The 13,992-nt window shown below is 53.6% G+C and overlaps 6 protein-coding genes across 6 annotated transcripts; 3 read left to right on the top strand and 3 right to left on the bottom strand.

The window, feature by feature from the left end:
- Positions 1 to 156: 156 nt before the first annotated feature.
- Positions 157 to 1,678, top strand: AYO21_06437 (hypothetical protein; the record flags this gene model as incomplete). The annotated part of the gene is made up of 2 exons (XM_022656397.1): positions 157 to 407; positions 463 to 1,678. The coding sequence occupies 2 exons, from the start codon at positions 157 to 159 to the stop codon at positions 1,676 to 1,678; spliced, it is 1,467 nt and encodes a 488-aa protein (XP_022511373.1).
- A 679-nt stretch (positions 1,679 to 2,357) lies between these two features.
- Positions 2,358 to 4,081, top strand: AYO21_06436 (hypothetical protein; the record flags this gene model as incomplete). The annotated part of the gene is made up of 2 exons (XM_022656396.1): positions 2,358 to 2,396; positions 2,471 to 4,081. The coding sequence occupies 2 exons, from the start codon at positions 2,358 to 2,360 to the stop codon at positions 4,079 to 4,081; spliced, it is 1,650 nt and encodes a 549-aa protein (XP_022511372.1).
- Positions 4,082 to 4,312: 231 nt separating this feature from the next.
- Positions 4,313 to 6,298, bottom strand: AYO21_06435 (hypothetical protein; the record flags this gene model as incomplete). The annotated part of the gene is made up of 3 exons (XM_022656395.1): positions 4,313 to 5,682; positions 5,743 to 5,916; positions 5,992 to 6,298. 3 exons carry the CDS (start codon positions 6,296 to 6,298, stop codon positions 4,313 to 4,315), a joined length of 1,851 nt encoding a protein of 616 aa, XP_022511371.1.
- A 770-nt stretch (positions 6,299 to 7,068) lies between these two features.
- AYO21_06434 (hypothetical protein) lies at positions 7,069 to 7,632 on the bottom strand (the record flags this gene model as incomplete). Its single annotated transcript, XM_022656394.1, has 1 exon — positions 7,069 to 7,632. The coding sequence occupies one exon, from the start codon at positions 7,630 to 7,632 to the stop codon at positions 7,069 to 7,071; it is 564 nt and encodes a 187-aa protein (XP_022511370.1).
- A 910-nt stretch (positions 7,633 to 8,542) lies between these two features.
- Positions 8,543 to 9,402, top strand: AYO21_06433 (hypothetical protein; the record flags this gene model as incomplete). Its single annotated transcript, XM_022656393.1, has 4 exons — positions 8,543 to 8,579; positions 8,650 to 8,709; positions 8,863 to 8,991; positions 9,311 to 9,402. 4 exons carry the CDS (start codon positions 8,543 to 8,545, stop codon positions 9,400 to 9,402), a joined length of 318 nt encoding a protein of 105 aa, XP_022511369.1.
- Positions 9,403 to 10,764: 1,362 nt separating this feature from the next.
- Positions 10,765 to 13,167, bottom strand: AYO21_06432 (hypothetical protein; the record flags this gene model as incomplete). The annotated part of the gene is made up of 5 exons (XM_022656392.1): positions 10,765 to 11,996; positions 12,066 to 12,748; positions 12,801 to 12,814; positions 12,882 to 13,022; positions 13,135 to 13,167. The coding sequence occupies 5 exons, from the start codon at positions 13,165 to 13,167 to the stop codon at positions 10,765 to 10,767; spliced, it is 2,103 nt and encodes a 700-aa protein (XP_022511368.1).
- Between the last annotated feature and the right edge of the window lie 825 nt (positions 13,168 to 13,992).

Genomic DNA, 13,992 nt, shown 5'->3' with positions numbered 1-13,992 from the left:
CTATACTGTCTTCCAGAGAAGAGCCCACCTTTGTCGAAGTCCGGTCGGATTACTTGTCCAACACTAGATTCAAACTGTCTTTCAGATCACTTACTGAGCTCCGTTGACGGAAACCAAGGTGCCTGCGCTGCTGCGGGGAACTGGACTGAGCTCAACATGGATGACCACGGCGAATTCGACAGCGTCTCATGGCAACGAGAAGATTCGCCGGAAGGGGAATCTTCAGCTCCGTTTCATGGCAATTTGCCAGATAGATCCGTCAGCGCGCCGCGAAGCGACAGCATATCCAGCGAACCACAGGCAGGTGAACATGCGGACAACGTCGACCTGGCTGGCATAGGTCGCGACGGTATTTTAGAAGTTACCGTTGACTCACCACTAAAGGAGAACGATGGGACAAAAGATGCGTATGTTTCGTATCAGGTTACCACTCATGTGAGGCTCATCGCTTGCTCTCTCCAGCCACGACTTTCAGGCTGACTTTCATTCGCAGACAGATTTCAAGTCCTTTCAGAAAAGCGACTTTTCCGTGCGGCGACGCTTCACAGACTTTGTCTTCCTCCGACAGACGTTGCACAGAGACTATCAAGCCTGCGCGATCCCGCCCCTACCGGAGAAGAATAACTTGGCTTACGTTCGAGGAGACCGGTTCAGTACAGAATTCACCCAGCGGAGGGCTTGGTCGTTACATCGCTTCCTCAAAAGGTGTACTCTACACCCAGTGTTACGAAGAGCTCCCATATTACTATTGTTCCTGGAAACGGGGGACTGGAATGCACAGATGCGATCGAGACCATCGCGAAGCAACACACTGGGTGAGGGAAGCGCGAGTAACCCGTCGGCTCCGCCAGGGTTCTTCGATAACGTCGCAGATACCATGTTAAACGCCTTCTCCAAAGTGCACAAGCCCGACAAACGGTTTATTGAAGTGACAGAGCGTGCCAACAAACTCGATGAAGACTTGTCGCATGTGGAGAAGATTATCGCCCGCGTCGCCCGCAGAGAAGGGGACCTCGAAGCCGATTATGCCGACCTCGCCAACAATATGCGCAGATTGACTCCACTAGAACCAGCCATCGAAGCCCCCCTCCAGACCTTTGCTGGGTGTGTGGAAGAAACGTCGAGGGGTTGGAAACAGCTGAAGGACCACACAGATCAAAATTACCTGGGAAGCCTCCGAGATATGGAAGCCTATATCAACTCTGTCAAGTCGCTTCTGAAGACGCGCGAGCAAAAGCAGCTCGATTTCGAAGGGCTCACAGAGTACCTTCAGAAATCCACTTCAGAACGCGACATGTTGGCGTCAAGTAATCCTTATTCACATGGCAGCAACCTGAACCCTGCCACGTTCATTCGCAACAAGGTCGAGGACATGCGCGGAGTTGACCATGAGACGGCCCGCCGCGAACGCGCTCGCAAACTAGAACTCAAAATCGCCGAGCTCAACCGAGAGGTCGACAGTGCAAAGTCTACAAGCGAGATGTTTGACGAGCAGGTAGTCCGCGAGGTTGCGGATTTCGAAAGAATCAAGGGAGTCGAGTTCAGGGACAGCCTAGGGGCTTTGGCAATGCAGCATATGGAATTTTACCAAAATGTCATCTCGACGTGGGAAAGATTCCTGGTCGATATGGATGCTGACAAGCACATACACAAGGATAAGGGAAGGGCAGCTGCATAGTGCCGGGGAGTTAAAGTGCGGGCGAGAAAGCCTGGAGCGGGCGTTTGACATGCTGAGTCGGTTTCATGCTCTCACTGACGGGTGGTTCCTCTTCGATCATGAATGCTAATGAAAGTGCCGTTGGTGTACCTATGCTTGGCCTCGATCCTCCTCTTTGGACCTGGAGACCTGCTTCCTGTGCTACGATGTGGCAATGAACTAGCTAGCTGGCGGGGGGAGCACAACGAAACGAACAAGGCTGACCCTTCCTCTGTGGAAAGGAACTTCTTCGCGTGAATCTTCCAGTGTTTCCCGCTTTTCGTCATGTCTAGGACCCAACCATCCGGAACTGCCGTTCTCCTCGAGTTGGAGAATTATCTCAGGAGAGCAAAAGACAAGAGAAATCAAGAAGACTTAAAACAGCTTCTGGCTCGCCTACGAACTTCCTGCCCTTGTACACTCCCCTAAGAGTTAATACCTGGGACCTTTGTACCTACAACTCAGTGATGATGAAATAGTACGTAGGCGCCGAATTGTTTGGCCTGACGACCTGACGACCGTCGCGAAGTCTGACGGATAAACTCCGGATAAACTTCGCGTCTTCTGGTTCACCTCCAAAAAGTTACGGTCTCGACGAATGCACAGAGGATCTACGTCGTCCTTGTAAGAATCCAAACGCAAGTGCCCAAGAACGAGTACAATGTCTGTCAGTAAGAAGTATGCCGGTCTGCCGGATCTGGTAAGCTCTCTCGGATCTACTCTATGGAAGAACATCTAAGTACTCTTTCGCTGACCGTCACTTGCTCCCGCTAGGACGCTGCCCCCGAGGTATACGAGACGCCAGAACTAGCAGACGATGTCTCCACGCTACCAACGGGGACAGTGCGCACGATCTCACCCTCCCCGTCCGATGAGGGTGACGATGACGAATCCCGCCCCGGCCTCGATCGCCATCCACTCGACCGTGACGGTGCGCGGCGGCGGTTTGAACCCTCGGTGGTTGACGCCCGGGACGTCGACTTCTCCGACTCAATTGGGGGCACTAGACGCGCATACCGGACGTGGAGTGCGCGGCGGAGAAGGCGGTGGCATCAAGGAAATGGGATAGAGGACGGCGGCGATCCGAGTGACAGTGAGGAGGAGACGCTGGCCACCAAATTGGCGAGACTGAAGCGCGAGGCCGAGGAGGTTAGGCTAGAGTTGGAGAGGAGGGAGAGGGAGAAAGAGAATGACAAGGACGAGGACGGGGAATTTGAGGATAGCCTGGAGGAGCAGCAGCAACAACAACAGCAGCAGCAGCAGCAGCAGCAGCAGCAGCAAAATCAAGGAATTGGGGGCGCAGCTGCAGCCGACCAAGACGTCGATGTGGATGGTGTGCGAGAACTCAGTCGGGTGTTGGACGGTTTAAGCATGAAGGCCAGATTGAAGACCGGCACCTCGGCGGAGGACGAATTCCTCTCAAGATTGAAGTCGAGTTCCCTGCAAGGCCAGCGACATCAGCAGAAAGAGAGTGGCACGATGTCGTCGAACGCAGAGGCAGCAGCAGCACAAGCTGCGCCGGCCACCCTATCTGCCGTGGCAGCCTTTTCGGACCGTCTCGCCGCCCTGGAATCTGCGTTGGGTGTCGCCTCTACAAGTGCAGCTTCTCAGACTGGGGCCATCCTCCCGACTCTCGCAAGCCTGTCCACGCAGGTCACGACCTTATCCGCCACGCTCGCACCACAAGCAACCGCGTCAGGAGACGCCCCGTCCACATCTGCATCTCAAGGCAACACGGCGCTGCTGGAGACCATTTCCGCGCGACTCAAGACTCTGATCAGCGAGTCGGACCGTCTGGCCGCCTCTCGCAAACAAGCCCTCGCGTCCCTGGCCGACCTCCACGACAAGCGGATGCAACAGCTCGTCTCGGCGACGGTGCATTCCAACGCCCGCCCTCGCCTTCGGGGATTCTCAACCACCAGCAGTAGTGTCGCCGCCGCGGCAGCCAATGCGCACGCTGTCGAGAGCAAACCGGGAGAGAACATCGCTGACGCCGCCGCCACCGCCGCCGCGGCGGGACCCGGCGAGGAATCTCTGCAGATCCAGAGCAAGCTCTTCCTGGACGAGCAATCCTCCAAGATCACGGCGCTGTACAACGTCCTCCCCACCATCCAGGACCTGCAGCCCCTGTTGCCCGTCGTGCTGGAGCGGCTGCGGACGCTGAGCGTGATCCACGACGGCGCGGCACAGGCCAAGGCCCTGGTGGACGCGTTGGAGAAGCGCCAGGGCGAGACCAGGGAGGAGATTGCCCGGTGGAGGGAAGCGGTCGACACGGTCGAGAAGGGCATGGCCGAGTTGGGAGGCGTCATGAAGGAGAACGTTGAGATTCTGGGAGGGAGAGTCAGAGAGCTCGAGGCCCGGATCGGGACGTTGGAGCAGAGATAGTAGCAGGAAGCAGGTGAGCAGGTAACCAATGGAGTGAGATACGAGACGAGTGGTGGTGGTGGTGGTGGTGTCCTGGTCGGATAGATGGATGGAAAAAGGGTTTTTTTCCCCAGTATCATAAAAAGAGGAGACCAACCCAAGAAAAAAAAGTGTCTATCATTTCATGCCATGGACCGTCTTGATGGCGAAAACGCCACTCTCCTCCGCCTCCTCCCCCTACTACTGCTACTACTACGACTGTGCCCTCTTTAGAATGTACAACCTGTTCTCCAGCCCCCAGTGCACCCACCACCCCTTTGTCCAACTCGCTCGCCGACCCAGCACGTTGTGCAGTCCATAGCCTTCCCTGAGCAGATCGTGCACGACTCCGTATAACCATTTCACCTTTTCGCCGTACATGGCGTCCACGAGGCGGGCGAGGGCGTCGTCTTCCCTCCTCTCGCCCCTGCCGCCCAGGACCAGCGTACCCCTGCCGACGTCGGGGCCGACGAGGCGCAGAGGTCCCAGCGAGGGGACCTTGTCGACGACGTCCCAGCGGCCGATGACGCGGGCGGGGTCCTCGATGACGACGTAGTCAAACCGCGCCCAGAACATCGGGGAGAGCAGGTCGGTCTCGTTGTCCGATTTGTCGTAGACCCACCGCGTGCGCAGCGTCGACACGAGCGCCGGCTTGTCGCCCGACGGTGAGCCGGGGAGGTAGAAGACGGGCCGGCCGTGGCCTGACGAGTTCGTGAGCGACGGCGTGGAGAGGAAGTGCGTCACCCCCGTCTGCAGGGCGAGGTTGGTCAGGTGCACGCGGACGGTCGGTTGCGGTGGGTAGTTGAGCGAGAGGGCGTGCAGGGACGACAGCGCCTGGGCGCCTGGGTAGGTCTGCGCAGACAGCGGGAGGAGGAACAAGTGGGAGAGAAGCGCGGTGAGGATTGTAGTCAGGACGATCAGGTTTGTGACGAGGTAGTGGCGCAGATGGCGATCGCCGAGGGTGGAGATGTGAGCAGCGACTCTGGCGCCTGCTGCTGTCAATGGGGGAATGACGGGGAAGAGGAAGCGTGTCTCTTTGTGAGCGAGGCACGAATATAAACAGACATAGCCCATCGAGGGGACTATGAGGTCCAAGCTCGACGTTGCTATGCCGGGGTAAATGAAGGCGGCAGGTATCAGCACCACCACCACCAGGGGATTCATCAGAAGTCGCGGCAGAGCGTTGGTGAAGTACCAATGCCAGGGACTCGTCCCCCAAGCAGAGGCCCCGAGGCTCCCCTCCGGTGGGAAGACGTTGGACAAGAAGGCCACGAGTTCGGGCCACAGAGGTTTTGGCGACTGCCAGAAAAAGGTGTCGACAGACACGGTCAACAAAAGGCCTGTGACCGTCGCGGTGAGGATGGCCGGGATGAAGATCCTGCGGATCAGGGAGATGGCCACGGGGAGGTTGAACCCCGGGCGGAGCAGCATGTAAAGGCATTGACAGCCTAGAAGAAGAGCAATCTCGGAGCGGAATATGATAGCTGCGAGGGTGAGCAGGTACAGTGCCAGCTTGTTTCGTTTGACCAGGGATTCTGTGGTCGACGGCGTAACCGGGAGGAGGAGGGAGAGTGCAATCGTGCCTGGACGGTCCTTGTTTTAGCAGTCTTCCAGTTGGTACGGAGTGGACGCGGGCCACATACTCATCCCAAAGGCGAACATGTTGGGCAATGTCCGCGACGAATAATACCACACATGAAACTGACTTGCTTGGAGAATGGTGTACCAAGCTGCGGCAGTCTTGCCATAGGCTCGCCTCACACCTGATGCATAGTAGGTGAGAGCAGCTGCATTGAAGAGACCGAGAATCGAGCGGACTAGGGTATCCAGAGTCAGTGATGAAAAGTGTATGGCAGTACGGTTCGATCCTGGATGCTGTGTGTCTCTCTCACCGAGTAGTTGCTGCTGTCTCCCATCAAGATTTCCGAGCCAAACAAACGGCCTCGCAACGGCTGCTAGAACCACAGCCCCAATGAATGTCCGAGGCACGGCGCCAGGAAATGTCATATGGTCATAGAGGGCCTTGAATTTGACATTTGCGTTATGGGTAGGCACGCCATATTCCAGTATGTCATGGACAGCTTGGATATTGAAGGATTCTTCGACTTTGGTATAGGGGGAGATGTACAGGTGGCACAGGGTGAGAAATGGGAAAAGAAAGTAGGATGAATGCCAGAGCTCGAGTCGACTCATGCTCATTCTTTGTTCAGGAGTGCCAACAGTTTGATTAGAAGGATCAACATGTACTTGAGTGATAATGAATGAGGTTGACAGAGGGTGAGGATGGATGGGTGGGTATATGATGTAGCTTCAGCCTTGTCCCCACAGCCTTGTGATACCATTTCAACCACCACCTTTCACTTCACACATGGACAATCCCGGGATCACGGTGGCTACAAAAAAGAAGTGTTTGATCCATCTGGGAATCGAACCGAATACTTCTTCATCTCAAATGGCAAAAAGTTTAGTGAATCCGACCAAGCTGATATTACCTTTCCCACTCGAACCTCAGTAGGTGTTGCGGCTCCTGTCCTCACCCCGGTGGTGAGCGTTATCGAGCAATCTTACAACAGCCACTGTATTGGTTCTATGACCTACTCTGTAAGATGGAATCTTACTTCTTCGGTTTTTGACGTGGCGAGACCTTACTGCTAAGCAGCGGCCACGTCTGGAAAGGCCCCTCCCACCAAACCCACTAAACTTTCCCGAACATGATCCCTCGAAGATCGCAGGTATTATAGGTCTCTTTACCGCTGTGTGAACTTCTTTGTTGGGATATGTTGGAGAGATTTCTGGGATTGCAATTAATATGGCTGTGATTTTCCGACTGGCATGTGATTGCCTGGAGAGCAGTGAATATGAGGCAGTTAGTGGAGACAGGTGAGGCAGAAACACAGTGGAACGAGAAGCGAATGTAGATGTTTATTTGATGGGCGGGCCATTCCTGCCATTGGCTATCCTGTTAGAAGTTACAACTTCTCTTGCGAATCCGGCGGCAGGTGAATCTCCTCCAGCTGTTTGCCAGCAATGTCGAATGGCACGCAAGAGACCGTGGTGGCGATGAATCTCGCTGGCTTGGTCTTGGAGGCGTTGTGCCACCGATGCATGGTGCCTCGTTGGACAATATGGTCCCCTGGCTTCAACAAGACCCTCTCTCCACCGTCCAACTCATGCTCAATCTCCCCGATCACACAGACAGAAAAGTCAATGGACACGGTCCGATGCATCACACTCGACCCTCCAGGCGCCAGATCGACAATGAGCAGGTTCACTCCATTTGGTGTGACAATGTTTGGGGACGTCCAGCTTGTTGGTCCGTCGGTGCCAAGATACGCTTTCACGTCTTCGTCGTTTTCGAGTTTGGCTGGGACCGACGACACGGAAAAGGAACGGGCAAGCCCACCGACGTTCGGGACGGGGAAGTATTGTTGTGCAGGCGAATCCAGATACACGCTCTTGCCGTTGGCATCGTGGGTTGCTATGTGTCGCTTGACAGGGGGTAGGTCGGTGACAGATTGGAGCATTCCAGACATGGTGGATGGTATGCGACCGATATTGCAGGGGAGATCAGATTTCAATGGTGCTCTGGCAAAACTCTTGATAACTTGGGAGGATGGAGAGGAGATAGGAGATGGAACATGCACACCCAGACGTCTTATATAGACTGTTAAGCCCTGCTGCATTCCTTCTTTATCTGAGTCAGTTGATAGATGTGGCAGCTCCGACCCCGCCTACGCACGCTATCGACGTTCGCATGCCATGAGTGGTGCGGAGATGGAAGATCCCACGACTCGGTCCATGATACCCTCGGCTTCTCGAAAAAAGATGTTCATCTGCGATATCTGATGGAGTCTATTGAGCTAGAATTCGGTCGCAAAGGTATCTCTCAGGAGACATCATGTATCTGAGTCCGGTAAGGCCACTGAGGCTGACAGGCAAGGTATTGTACTCGGTACACTGAGACGCATGATATAGGAAGCGGGTTTCCGAAAGAGGTTTCCCAATGAGGTTGGGATATCAAAGATGCAATGTCCCGATGGGGCTATCCCATGTCTTTGATTTCCTTTTCCGGCCCGTCGCCCACTTGCATATGGCAGATAGGGGCAGATATATAAATATGTGGACAGCGGTAAGATTTTACAATCTTCGATGGATCTGTATTCGGTACTCCGTAGCTGAGTGGGGAACTTGTGATTGGGACTTGGGACACATTCTACCAACCCGTTAGCTCACGTTGGCTCGGATGCTCGGCCGTATGATGTTCCCTGCGCCGATCATGCTTTCGTGGCTTCAACATGCAACACTTGGATATCTCTTGACCATCCCCTGTTCATTCACTGCAGATCCTATGCTCGAGCTGTGACTTCAAAGGATAGTGTCTCTCTTGTCGCATTCATCCTTGCGCATAGGACGTTTAAACCCGTCCGACCAAGACCGACAACAATGCTCAGTCTTTTTGGCTTCGGGCCGTTCATCTACGGTGAGTACCAGACCAGATTCCCTTCTCTTACAGTGGTGCTGTGACACTAACCGACTGTCTTCTGCATCAGCGAGTTGCCTTCTCCTCAACGCCATCGCGATCCTGTCTGAAGACCGCTTCCTCGCTCGAAGTACGTCCAACCCCGAATCTCACCGATCCTGCATTCTTCATACTCTCTCTCTTTCCCCCACTATTGTTTCTGTCTCGCGCCGCGCATCGTTCAGGAAAGATCAAGATGAAGCAAAATACAAAAGGACTAACGGATCAAACTTGGCGTAAACAGTTGGCTGGGGCAAAACCTCTTTGAACGACCCTTCTGCCGGCGCTGCGTTCGGTGCTCCCGGTCAGGACCCGGAGAGCTTTCGCAGCAAAGGCATCAACCTGATATCGAGTGTCCGCACGCTATGTCGAGGTTAGTACACCTCCCAACATGACCTGGCCTGGCATGCTGCATTAGGGGCGTGGCCGCGAAAGTTTTTCCGCCTGGTGGTGATTCTGAACTGTGCTAACAAAAGCTCGTTATTGGGGGGATGGAAACAGTGCCGCTGATCCTGTTGAATTCTTTGATTATCATTTATGAAATTATGCTCGGATGATATCAGCTCCCACCAGCACCACCATCGACTCAATGGGGCCGGTTCATGAGAAATTCGGGTCGTTCACTTGGTTGGCATGCCACACGAACTGAGAAAAACCAAAGGCAAAATATCAGATACACGGACACTTGCAAGCCGAGCGATCCAATGCTCTATCTGCAACCCATACTACGAATGATCCGGGCGAAGAGTATCAGACATGGATGTATCAGTCGCTGGAAGCCTAAAACTCGAGATTCGAGAGATGGAAATGTTGCATATCGTCCGCTCGTGGCGGCGGACTGACACTGAATCACTCGGCCGATCTCCCCTTCAGAGCCAGCTCGCCCCATAAGCCGTCATCGGCCTTTTGGATCTCGAAAACAGCCGACCCTCGACTCGGCGAGCCACCAGGTAGATTGATCTGAAGCAGAGATCGAGCACAGCTTCGAGTCCGAGCCAGCGCTACACCACACCCGTCTTGGCGGGCGTGCTCAACAGCCCCGGAACGCTGCGAAAGGGGTGAGCTCACCGTGTACTGCTCCCTAGTAAAAGCGGACCGTGACCTACGAATGGCGGTGGAAATGCAGGAGTCTTGTCTGGCTGCAGTCCCTGAGCGAGGCTCCGTCCACCTCTGCGTGGCAGACCAGGGACATGCCCAACCGGACGTGGATGTCAATCCAACTACCTGAGGCTTATGGGAATATTGGGCAAGCAAAGAAAACACGGTCCGGGGAACATCGAGGCACCAGCGCCGAAATGAATCCAGAGGACTAATATTTCTGGCAAGATCTATATTCATGATCGTCTCTGTTTTCTTTTCTTTCACCTATATGCGATTTTTGATATTGCTCCCCCTGTAGGTTTTTAAATGTGTTTTCACCTTTATTAAACGAAACGCTCCGCACTTTTCACTTGGCCACCAGCGAGAATGACAAGAGTATTCAACACGCAGGTCAGGATCATTCGCATCTCCAAGTCGGAAGTCCTCATGTCTTTAGTCCCGCCATAATCGGATTGGACCACGGCATAGCCAACACAGGCCACGCGAAGCCACGTGCCCACAAGCCCTGTCAACCGGTTCTCGAACTGGACCTTATCGGCCCTGCTACCTCTCGATATCTTCCATGGCACCTGACTTGTCCGGGATCATCCAAGCTGAGACCGTGTTTTGTTTTTCGACGCACTAGCTGCGTCGTCGATGAATACATAGTTTTCCGTCGTAGGAATGCTCGCGACCTGACCGTCTATTTGATATATCGGCTTGCCAACCGAGCAATGGCGAAACACTGGGTAGAGTAAAGTCATGCTGACGATGAAGGCGCCGTGTAAATGCCGTCACCGTATAGTAAAGTTTCGTAACCCAGTCATAAATTCGAGAGCGTGAGCGTGCAATTCACACGCGAAGGTGGTCCGGCTGACAACGGACAGATATATCGACGATTTTGTGCTGCCAGGAGTATAAGTTCCAGGTAGACCAACCATGGCAAGATCCCCAAACATTAGTTTCGCTTCGTCGGCTTCTAATAATGCGTCAAAAGATATATGTGCAATGCAAACCAATGTCGAAGATAAATCCACTCGAAACTGCGCTGGCACCTGCGCCTTCGTCATGATAACACGCCGAACGACTTCTTTCGAATGCTGAAACGATTTCTCTTCTCCTTCTCCTTCTCTTTTTCTGGAGGATCCGCACTCTCTGGTGTTACTGAGGGAACCATATTTTCCTCCGATGGATTCGATGGCGGCTTGTCTCTTCTGGTCAAGGATCCGAATCGCAGACTCTTCGATCGTTTGAACCGATCGAGACCTGAATGGCTACTTCCGTTTGCTTGAACGGTGTGCGCTCTTTCAAGGGCGTTACGCCTATCCTCCTCGGCCTTTGTCGCCTTACTTGCTTCCATTGCCGCCTTAAGTTCCGCCTCTTGTCTCTTGTGCGCCTCTGTAATTTTGTTCGCTAAGTCTTTGCGGCGTTGTCGTTCGGCTTCTTGTCTTTCCTTCTCTGCCTGTTTCTCTGCCGCTTTCCGTGCCTTTTCCTCTTTCGCCTTTTCTTTCTTGCTTTGCACAACAGGACTGGTCGGTCTGGCTGGGGTGAAATTAGGAGGCGATTGGGGTGTTTCAACATGGCCGTTGGCCTTAAATTGAGGTGGCGCGGTGACCGCGTGATCGAGCGCCGCGTATTGTGCGGCTTCTGCAGTGGACGCTGGAGAGCCCGTTGGACTGAATGTCTCAACACGATGCAATTCGGCTGAGTGATTGGCATCAACACCTAGGGGATTGGTTAGATCTTGCGAAGCTCGTCTCTTTCCCTCCATTCTTTGCTCCTTTTGAACGGCTTCGAGTGTTGTCTCTTGGTAAAATAGTACGTAGGCACATGCAAGCCCCGGTTTATCACCAAAGAAGTTGCGGACAAAGTTTTTGTCGACAGGTTCAACCATCTCGTCGTCGAAAAGAAGCCAGCCCCGATCCTGGGTTTTGATAACCGCGACATAGTGGCCATGATATGGTCCTCCGCCGATATGAACGACCACTGCATATAGCTCGTATAGTCGGTCAGGATCCTCTGCATCGTCGGTGGTGTTGAAGAGTCTCAAATGATAAGGATACACAACTTTGTGGAATAACTTCTGAAGGCGCCCGAAATCTTCAGTATACTTAAAACGCTTCAGGTGTAAAGCCAATATTCGTGGAAGTCGCTTGATTTTCATTCGTTTCTCTGCTTCCTGGAGGCCGCCACAATTGTCACAGTGGAACTTGTTTCGCTCGCAGAGCATCTCCTCCTCGGAAAATCTTCGTAAACACGCGGTGACCGATGAATGCTGCTCCAAATCGACCGAAAGATCTAGGAAAGGTTCGTCACGCTGGGAAACGTTTTCGCAAGTCAAGCATCTGGTTTCAGACGTAAGTGTACCTTCGAAAAGGCCGTGTAGCCACTTTGTCGGAGAATTTGCTGTCGGAACTGGTAATATAGAGGGGAATGAAACAGTCGCTGATTCTGTTCTGGCCATATCCGTCGCTGGCTCAATTGCGGGTGAAGGCTCCTCCGATTTCTTCTGCGCAGTCACTTTTCTGTCGTGATCCTCGATATTCTCCACCACGGTGTTGAGAAGGAGGTTGAGAAACTCATGCGCATCCTGGTGCATGGCAGACCTGAACATCTCATTTTCCTTACGAAGAACCTCGAGAAATCTGTGCCCGCTCACGACTCCCATCCTCGACTGATGCAAGACGATGGCCTCGAATATGTCCTTCATCGATGTAAAAAGGCTTTCTGGCATGTCATAATCCTGTGAGTTATCGTAAGTCATGTTCAGAATGGGGCCGTTTAAAATCGCCTGTTTCTTCTTGTACTCCGGCGAGTCTTTATCCTCGGGCTTCTGTTGTTGTTGAGGAGGAGTGCCGGCATTTCGCGAGGATGCAGGCCCAGGGGGTGGCTTCTTCGCCGCGCCGTTTTGTTGATTCGGCGGTACTCGAGGAGGAGCGTGCAACTGAGCATGGGCAACGGCGTCAGGGTTGGACCGGCGTGGATACGAAAGGACGTGTTCTCGGAAAGGCACCGAATAATAGAGACACTGCAGGATCGAATTGCAATAGCTGCGAAAATCAGACCAAGAACACTCGGCGTGGATGTTGTTTCAGCACTGACCAGCTGTTTCCGAACTGCAAAAGATGCTGTGTTAACAACGGAGGCAAAGATTTTTTTTTTTCAGGCAAGACTAAGACATACATTTTCCATGCCAAAGAATTTATCACTGCCATCGTTGCGAAGCGGGCCAGCATTCGCTAGCATGCGCTCGAGAGGGGTTGGTAAAGGCGCATTTGCGTCCTTTTTGGCCGTGGACGCGCCTACTGCTGGTGCAGATGCATTCTGAGGAGAGACCAGGCCGTTAGTTACTATTTATTCCACAGCGGCCAACAAACAAAGACAATGGAAAACTGGCGCAGCCTCCACCGGGTATATTTGAGAGATCTGGACTCACCTGGCTCTTCAGCTTTCCAAAGAAGGAAGTCATGGTTGACGCGCCTCATCTGCGGACACCCGAATACATGGGCAAGTAAACTAGAGTTGTAATCAGGCTGGAGGGGAGCGCATCGGGAGTAAAGCGACAGTAGAGCAAGCGAGAGGAGGTGAGGACTGTAGGCCGGAGAGTGTCAGTGCAGGAGGTGGCAGAGTGGTAGTTGTCTACATCAGCTTTGAAATCGGAAGGGCTTAAGATGGTGGTAGTGGAAGTAATATGGTAGCAGTCCGAGTAGTAGTAGTACTACTGCTTGGGAGGCAGCGAGCTAACTACGATCAACCAGGAGTAACAACTGGGTGGGATCCTATCCCGTCTTCTGGTTGACTAGGTGCAGACAGGGTCCCGACTCGTGGTTTGTGGCGGGGGTGGACGTGACAAGCGCAGCAGCTAGAAGCGACGGAGTTCTGGCTCCTGGGGGGAGGCTGGCCAAAGCGAGCGCGTTGGATCCTGAGTTGCATGTCTGGCTTCACGCCGAGGGGCCTTTTGATGTACGCCTGGCTGGAATAATAGTGGGCAATTGGTGAGAACTCGGCTGTGCACCACCAGCTAGAAGGAACCCGCCCCTCCATCATCAACGCCCGTCAAAACCCCCCTTTAGGGCCAGCGTCACCCACGGGCTTGAGCCAAAGTGGTCACTCAGCGAAGATCGCGATTAATGATAGTCGGCTGCCACCCATCTGCTGCGTCTCGAAGACGCCCCTGGTTCCATACCATTTACGAGGTACCTATTGTCGCACTGAAAGGCCCTCGCTTCGCATGCATTCCCGCAAAACAATGTCAAACAAGATCAACACTCGGGTCAAGAGATCAAGAGATCAC

This window comes from Fonsecaea monophora (genome assembly GCF_001642475.1).
Source record: "Fonsecaea monophora strain CBS 269.37 chromosome Unknown Scaff44, whole genome shotgun sequence".
Classification (NCBI taxonomy): domain Eukaryota; kingdom Fungi; phylum Ascomycota; class Eurotiomycetes; order Chaetothyriales; family Herpotrichiellaceae; genus Fonsecaea; species Fonsecaea monophora.
The sequence above is the reverse complement of the archived record's forward strand: the minus strand, read 5'-3'. Positions and strand labels throughout refer to the sequence as shown.